General features: G+C 44.5%; 2 protein-coding genes across 4 annotated transcripts in view; both read left to right on the forward strand.

Annotated features, from left to right (window-relative positions):
- Positions 1-3,847, forward strand: part of CUNH11orf52 (chromosome unknown C11orf52 homolog) — a 6,314-nt gene extending 2,467 nt beyond the window's left edge. The window contains exons 1-4 of one of the 2 annotated variants that reach the window (XM_019653688.1): positions 361-1,400; positions 1,569-1,606; positions 2,611-2,705; positions 2,941-3,847. In XM_019653688.1, the coding sequence (XP_019509233.1) occupies positions 1,354-1,400; positions 1,569-1,606; positions 2,611-2,705; positions 2,941-3,189 (429 nt within the window). In that variant the 5' untranslated portion in view covers positions 361-1,353 and the 3' untranslated portion in view covers positions 3,190-3,847. Of the gene's footprint in view, positions 1-360; positions 1,401-1,568; positions 1,607-2,610; positions 2,706-2,940 lie in introns of those variants that run through there. The other variant, XM_019653689.1, reaches the window with a different exon arrangement.
- A 545-nt stretch (positions 3,848-4,392) lies between these two features.
- The window catches only part of DIXDC1 (DIX domain containing 1), a 67,408-nt gene continuing 63,254 nt past the window's right edge, over positions 4,393-8,546 (forward strand). Inside the window, exons 1-2 of one of the 2 annotated variants that reach the window (XM_019653636.1) lie at positions 4,393-4,471; positions 5,537-5,628. In XM_019653636.1, coding sequence (XP_019509181.1) covers positions 5,572-5,628 — 57 coding nt within the window. In that variant the 5' untranslated portion in view covers positions 4,393-4,471; positions 5,537-5,571. The remainder of the gene's footprint in view (positions 4,472-5,536; positions 5,629-8,546) is intronic. The other variant, XM_019653639.1, reaches the window with a different exon arrangement.

Genomic DNA, 8,546 nt, shown 5'->3' on the forward strand with positions numbered 1-8,546 from the left:
TTTAGGATATTTCCTGTGTTTTTTGTTTGTTTGTTTGTTTTGCAATTGTAAATAATGCTACGAGCATCCATATTTGCACCTGTCTGATTATGTCTTAGGCTACATACAGAATTGCTACATCAGAGGGTACACACATTTATGTTTAAGGCTTCTTATACTTATTGCCAATTGTGTTCTGGAAAGATTGCACCAATTTTTACTCTACTACCAATATAGGAGAGTGCCCATTTAGTTTCCTTAATTCTAAGCTAAAAAAAAAACCTAACCCCGGGTGATTTTACCATTTCAATTTGGGTTGTGTCCAGGAATTGTGCAATATCCAACTTGGGAACAGGCTCCGTTCATTAAAATTGGGTCACCCAAGTCTTATGTTATTTTAGAATTAATGTTTTCTTTATCCATTTAAGTAAAAGTAAGTAGGAAGACAATAGTGACAAGGAGCAAGGAATTAGAGGCTAGGTTAAGGCTATGACTAGGCAGCCGTAAAAGAAAGGAAGAGGTGAGGTGGCAGAAGAGAAAGTAGAAAGACCTAGAGGTAATTTCAAAGCTTTTCTTCTGAACCACCTGTAAAGTTCTCATGGTGATTCTAACTGCTTTCAACTCAGCAAGTTGCATTAAAACCAAAAGTCAAAGCAAAACACAAAACTGTCAGATTTGTGTAGAAAAATCCTAATTTTTCCACAGTAGTGAAATGGACATGATTTAGAAGTTTTCCTCTCTCTCTCTCTTTTTAAGTAGCAAAACAAGGAAATTTCCTTAGGGAGACAGAAATCAGACAAATAGGGTTGGCTCTGGTGAAAGCTGGAAATGTACTCGCAAGAAAAAGCAATGGAGTAAGCCTCAAACTATTTAGCCTATTTCCTCAGACAAGTGTCGTTTCTCTGGCCATCAAACAGTTGACAATTACAGAGTCACACTGGCTCCACTGGGGACCCCAGGGGCTCAGAAATGAGTATAAGAGGTCTGGTAGCTGAGTCATTCACCAAATTCAGAGCTCCCTGTGCTGTGGACTTTAAAGGTTAAACATCTCTCACTTTCTCTGTTAATTAAAAACAAGGACAGGGAAGCAGGGAGGGAGGTCACCTGTTAGGATAGGGCTTTGAGGAATCCTAACTAGTCAGCCCTGGTTGTGGCAGCTACTGTGACTCCCAGAATGAGACTCCTAAGTGGCAGAGACCCCCCAAAAAGCACCGAAGCAGAAGCAAGAGGGTCTCTGAATCCAGGAATATCCCATTATTTGGCAGGTTTCCCTCACCCTCTGCTGGGATTAGCCTGTTAGACAATCCCAGAATAGCTCTCAACCCAGCTACATCCCTGGCATGCAGTGCTTGATGCTATATTTTGGGTTTGGTTATGTCAGTTGTACCATGTTGCCTTCCAGAACCATCCCTTCGGGAGAGGTGTGGTACCCTTGATAAATGCTTTGGGGCAGGCTTAGGGGTGACTGTATGTTAGAGGGAGGTGAAGGAAGGTCATCCCAGAATGTTAAGGAGACTACAGAACAAATGATGGAGGGAAGATAGAGGCCAGGGCTTTTACACATGGGTGATCTGGTTTTCCTTTCACAGGAGCTGCCCATCAATTTTCCAGAGGAAAAAGAAAACAGGTAATTGTGGGAAGGCAGAGGGACTTGAGTGGGACAGGGGTGGGGATGGGGGCATGAGGCGGGGTGTTGCAAATTAGAGAAGATAATAGAAGCAGTATCTTTGGGAAAAGCATAGGGTGGAAAAGAGTAGTCTTGGAAGGGGTAAAGGGAGATAGAACATCAAAGAGAATCTTTAGGTTACTGAGTTCAAGACCCGCTCTGAAACTCTGAGTATTATCCTTTCCATTATCTTGGAGTGGCAAGGTTGGTTGTTCATTCATCCATTCATCCAGCAAAGATTTACTGAGCACTTATACTGTATGTGAGCTACTGCAGAATCCCAAGGAGGCAGAGAGGCACAAGAGGAAGGACACACTGTGTAGGCCCTAACAGAGCAGAACATCAAGTTTGAGAGGTAGATACGAAATTGTAATGCCATCCACTAGAGCTATAATAGATGCAGGCTCATGCTGTGGGAGAATGGAAGGAGTTCACAAGTTGGAAGAGGAGTAGGGAGGAGAGGCTATTTTTAGGCAGAGGAATTATCTCATGCAGAAAAAAAGAAAGGAAGAAAGGAGAGAGAAGCGACTGACTTGATAGAAAGTGACCAATTGTTGGGTGTAGTTGAGCACTTACCATATTGCACTGTAATAGTCTGAGCTGTTTTCCCTAGTAGACTGTAAGCTCTCCGAGGCAGAAGAAACAGCCTACTCATTCTTCTATTCCCATAGTGTAGCACAGAGTCTAATGAGCTCTCAACATATGTTTGTTGAACTGTGTTAGAGACTGGTGAAAAATGAGCATGGAAGATATTATGCACAGATTGTGAAAGGGCCAGATTGCATACCCTGCTAAGGAGTTTAGATGTGGGAATGGCAGAAGTGAAAAAGGTGAGAACAGAGGCAGGGAGATTAGTTAGAAGCCCACCATAATAGTTCACTAGAGATTTGAAGAGGATAACCTCAGTAGGTCTCAGTAGAGACAGGGAAGAGAGAATGGATTTAAGTTGGATTTCCTCATCTCAGGGAGTCAACCAAGATGGACACTGAAGCAGCAGCAGCAGCAGCAGCAGCAGCAGCAGCAGCAGCAGCAGCAGCAGCGGCGGCGGCATGGCTCAAAGGTAATGATAGGCCTCTGTTCCTTCTTGTGGGCTGCTCAGCCATGGGGTCCCAGGACTTGGCTTTTTCACCCTGGAACAGACACATCTCACATCTGCAGAACTTGTTTGTTCTGCCCATCCTCCTCTGCTCCCCAAAGGAGCAAAGTGAAGGGATGTCAGTCTAACTGAACCTGCATTGAAGGTGAGGGGCCAAACCAAGCCAAAAATCTCCGTTAATGCTGTCCATTTCTCGCAGGGCCGTGACTCAACAGGACACAGGCGTGAGCGGGTGTTAAAGGAGCCTGCGTCTCAGGAGAGGAATCAAGGCCTTAGGTCGGAGGACAGCAGCTTACATTACGCAGACATTCAAGTGTGCAGCCGGACTCAGGCACGCTCTGCCCAGGAAGTGAAGCACCTGCAGTTACAAAATGCTACAGAGTATGCCACACTTTGCTTCCCCCAGGCCACACCCTGCTATGACAGCAAGAACAGGACCCTAGTGTGAGCCTTGGGGTGGAAGGACCAGTTTCCATCATTTCACCACTCTCCTGTGGGAGAATCTATTACCCAGCGATGGCAGCCACATTTTAAGCTTAAAGAATTCAAGAGCCGCTGGAATTGTGTATCTCCTGTCTTGCTCTCTCGCCTAGACCTATCCCTTATTTGCCGCCATTAAATTGGAGTTGTATTTGGGTTAGCTAGGGGTGGATGGAGTTGCGCAAAATGAGGGATAGGCTGAGTATGCAGGAAGGTCGATATGTGACCCCTACCTTTACCCCCGCTCTTAAGTGCAGAAAGAACAGGTTACCCCTTAAACACTTGAGCTGATCTTGTTGAACTTATTCTAAGGGTATCCCTTTTACATAGCTTAAACTCCAAAGCTGAAGAAGGGGTGCACAGAAAAAGCATCCTGAGCTTTTGTACACAGCCCCCAGGCCTGGCTTGGGCCGTTTCCTCAGTGGCTGGGTCAAGGGTCCCCGACCTAAACAGATTAATGAGGGCAGGGGCTGAGGCATGGAGGAAACATTCTCAGACCATCGGTTACAAGGACTTTTAAGTCACTGATACTGACTGACAGCACTGTGTGACCGGGAAACTCCCCTGGGTGGGACTGTTGGCCCTCACAGGTGCGGAGCGGCTAGGATCAATAAATCGCACGTGGAACCGTGTCTGGTGTGTTTTCTGGGGCGGGGATTTGTGGGCTCTACGCTACTGCAGTGGGTCTCGCCCAGCCTAAGGACGGTTTGGAAGTCCAGCAAGAAGAGGCAGGCTTTCCTGCCTCACTCTGCAGGCCTTGCCTGGGGCGGAGCGGGGGTGTGGTTTGGGCCGACTGGAGGCGAGTTCCCATCAGCAGAAGCCGGAGCTCCCTGGGCGGGTTCCAGACCGGTAAGAGGCACCTCTGTACAGGCAAGGGACGCGGCCCTGGCAGTCAGGAGGCGGGGTCCAGGCCGGCACGAGGCTGGACCGGCTCCCGCCAGCAAGAGGCCGGGTCAGGACATATGGGGGGAGGAGTCAAGGCCAGCGAGAGTTGTGGTCTGGGCTGTTAGGAGGCGGGTCCGGACCGGCGGGGGGCGGGGTCTGGATCAGCAAAAGGCGGAGTCCGCGGCGGCAGGGGGCAGGGTCGTCAGGGGCTGACTCCGGCAAGCTGGAGGCGGGTCCGGCCGTGGCCGGCCTCCGCGTCACCATGGCAGCGGGAACGCTGCGGCGACGCTGTAGCAGGAGGAGGCCATGCTCAGAAGTGCAGGGGACAGAGATTTTTGAACCAAGACCGACCGATGATTTAAGAGGTAAGTGCTGAAAGGCGGCGAGTAACTGGCAAGTATTATTAGCACCAGTTGAGCGTCCAGATCAGAACTAGGGACACGCGGAGGGGCGAGGGTGGGGTGGGAAGAAAGAGGCGGAAGTTTCAAGTTCCGACCGGGCTTGGAGTCTTACAGGTTCTTCGTGTGCGATTCCTGATTCAGACTTTCAGAGCTTGGCGAGGAGTGGTAATGCACTTACTTCCCTTTCTCAACCTGGACACCATCCTCCCTAAATACCACTGCCCCTCGGTTGTCCCTGAGAGGGATGAATCGTTAAGATGGATAGAGTACTGAAAGTGGAATCACAGCACACAAAAAAGTTGGTAATAATAGTATCAACAGAGTGTGAGAATTTTAAGCACTTGGAACAGCACATTGTAGTCAAATGTTGTATCATGGCAGTCATTGTCACTATTTTCCCGACCTGTTCTCTGGCACAGACCTAGCGCAAGTGGATTAAGAAGAGGTGGCTAGAAAACTGCCTCCATCACTATTTGGCAGAGCAACTCCCTACTCTATTTCCTATTAGCTGGGGATAATAAAATGAACTCTAGTTCAAGAGTTCTATGACGGTCAAATAAGATGATGTAGGTGATAGCACTTTGTAAACTTAAAGTCTATATAAAAATTTCTGCCTTGGGATAAATGCTGCCTTTACAGGTTAAAACTGAATTTCTGAGGATAAAAGGAAGTGCGTTCCAAACGAAGAGCTCCCCGTATTTCTCCTGATTGTCTTCAGAATCCTTCCTATGGTCTTAGACTGATAAATGTAGGGAGGAGGGAAAACACATCCTTGCTTAACTAATGATAGGGAAGCATTACTCTTTATTAAAACCTAAGTGACCAGTTTTGAAAATGCCACTGGATAGCCTTGTTGTGATTATATCTTGGGTTGGAATTCCTACTAACTAGCGTCTCATTTCTGATACTTCTAGATGACTTAAGTTGGTAGGTTTGAGGCAGGGGCCCGACCTCACTAGATTGGTTTAGCTTTTGGAGTTTTTTTCCTGTCCTGTATTTTTGCACATTTTTTCCTTTTCCCATTTCAAGGTGACCCTGATCTGGCTCTTCTAGGGACTCTGAAGATGGGGACTCAAGTGGTTATGAGAATTTGTAACTCCCTGCTGCCAACAGAGCCCTCTGTAAGTTTCTGGTGTACTATTTAGAGGAGTGTGGTGACATTAATGGCTTTTCAGTACAGTTCTGCAGTTGGGGGATTTTTCCATAAGGACTCAGATCCTGAAACAAAATTGTATATTTGCTTTTTTTCTTGCTTCCCCTTCTCGTGGAAATTCTAGCTCTCATGATTCATTACCTTTATCAGGAATTAAAACCAGGCAGAGGTTGAAAAATTCTAGCAATTAATCAGAACATACATCTTTTTTAAAAGATTTAAATAATGTTTTTATAGAAACAATTCATATTAATAATTGTAGGGCATTTGAGAAATATTGCAAACCATGATTAAAAAAAAACCCCCATAATTCTCTCATCCAGAAGCAATCACTGTTAATATTTTAGAATGTTTTCTTCTAGTCTTTTTTCTATGTATATTATTTACATATTTGAGGTCATATGGACACACTTTTTCACTTTTGCTTTCTTAAATTAATGCTTGTTAATACGAAATTGTTAAAATGTTTGTTTTAATATGGGTACAAATGTTTGATAAACATTATAATGTCTGTAATTATTTTGATCTTTCCTCTATTATTGGACTTTTAGGATTCAGTCTCCCCATTGTAAATAATTAATTGATTTCCTCATTTAAGGCACTTTTTCTTAGGGTAGAGTCCCAGAAGTGAAATCCCTACATCAAAGGATGTGAATGTTTTAAGTAATAAGTAACTTTAAAAAGAATTGTGGTGTTAGATTTTGTATACATCCTTCAGAAGGTAGAGAGACATTAGTTGGGAGATAGAAGGGTTCTTAGTAGGAATATGGCTACCTCTGGCAATGAGACCCTGGAGACCCTGATTTCATGATAGTGTAATTAGGAATGTGAAGCCCTGACACATTATGAATGGCAGTCCAGAGGCATAGGGTCATTTACAGTGTTTTCAGAGTAGAGAAACTCAAGGATCACTTCCAAAATATCCACCAGATGTCGCTAGTCTCAATTTAATTTTTACCTGCAGGATAGCTGGCAGAAACATTTGAAATGTGAATTTTAAAAATTAATGTTGAATAAATATATTTGCATATCTGCTTTCATACAGTTTATATTAAGCACTAGTGTCTGGTGATTACTTTGGTGACATCTTACTCTAGTCTCTCACCATTCTGTCTCTTTTTTCCTTTTTCTATCCACTCAGTCTGTCACACGGTCCCCACATAATTAGTATGGCATTCTCAGTTTTACTAGTCGCCTTTTACTATTCTTTCAGTCTTGTTTCTTGTGTATGTGTGTATTTATGTGTAACTGAGTTCTTGAAGTTTTTGCTAAAAGAATAGGACCTGGCATTTAGTAACATATAATAGGTGCTCAACACACTTTTAATGAACGTTTAATGAAAGAATGCATTAATGAAGGAGAGGAAAATATAGAAAGATATCAGCAATTATATGTATTTGTTTTGGAAATACAGTGAGAGAGACCAAGATTCATATTCCTAAATCAACTCAGTGCTAAATGATATAGCGCATGCTATGGCCTTTGAATTTTATTTTATTTTATTTATTATTATTTTTAAAGATTTTTATTGCGGAATTGGTGGATGGGAACAGTGCTGGGGAATTGGGGGAAGGGGAACAGACAAGTTGCTGTCCCTTTGTTCTTCAGTCTAGTTATGGAGGATGTTGCTTCACTGGCCCAAGTTGGCACCATCATTGCGCTCTTCCCGGGCGAGGAAGATCAGTCGCCGGCTTCTGGATGGCTGCTCACTGCAGCTGCTGGCCGCTCACGCTGGCTGCTGGCTACACATGGCAGCCCATGGCAACCCACTGCCACAGGGGCTGCAGCCTACACCGTTGCTGGCGACTCTCGGCAGCCCAGCTCCAGGTTGAGCTGTTGTTCAGCATCTTAGCTGTAGAGGGCAGTGTCACTGGCCCTCATATGTGGGATCCGAACTGGGGTCCTCTGGCGTCCCAGACGCGCCACTCGGCCGGCCCTGGCCTTTGAATTTCAAAGAGAGGAAGATTCATTTATTTATTCAGCCAATATTTATTGAGAATTTACTATGTGCCAGGAAATATTCCTGGCTCTGGAGATAAACCAGTAACAGAACAAACACAAAATTCCCTGCCCTCATGGAGCTTACATTCAGGGCAGGGGGACACTGACAATAAGCAAATAAACAAGTAACTATAGAATATACAAGATGGTGATGAATGTTAGGAAGAAACATAAAAATAAAGCAGGCAAATAGGTTTGGGAGTGCGGGACTAAGAGGGTGTTGTCATTTTAAATAGAGTGGTCAGAGAAGGCCAAACAGCTAACATGGTATTTGAACAGACACCTGAAAGCAGAGCAGGAATGAACCATGGGATATCTGGAAGATGAGTGTTCAAGACCGGTTATGATCAGATCTGTCTTGATTTGAACAAAATCAGGAGTGGTCAGAGAAGTTTCACAAGGAAGTAGAACTTGAACTAGGTATAGTGGAGATTTGAGTAACAGAAGTGTGGGACATCCTATCAGAGGGACGGTCATGAAGGCATGGAGGTGAAAATGAGCCTTGTAAATCTGTGAGACAGTGTGGGGCCTGCTAACCTAAGCCTAGGTGATTTGGGAGAGGCTTTAAGAGCTGTGCATTAGGAATTCATATCTGGCGTGCTAGGAAGAGGGAGTTTTTGAAGACATTTAAGCAGTTGAGCAGCAAGATGAATGTATTTTCTAAGAAAGATTGAGGGGCACAAACTGGCAGAAAAGCCTGGGGACAAAAAGAGCAGTTTAGGAAGCAGGACACGTTTGGGACCTTTGTGGGTAGATGTGAGTCCTTTTGTGTATATTTATGATGATGTCTCTGAAGATAAATGCAATAGAAATTCTAAACATATGTTACTGCCAAGGAACTTGTTAATGTGAGAAAACAGAAGAAAGATTAAGAAATTATTTCAG

This window comes from Hipposideros armiger, unplaced genomic scaffold (genome assembly GCF_001890085.2).
Source record: "Hipposideros armiger isolate ML-2016 unplaced genomic scaffold, ASM189008v1 scaffold_204, whole genome shotgun sequence".
Lineage (NCBI taxonomy): Eukaryota > Metazoa > Chordata > Mammalia > Chiroptera > Hipposideridae > Hipposideros > Hipposideros armiger.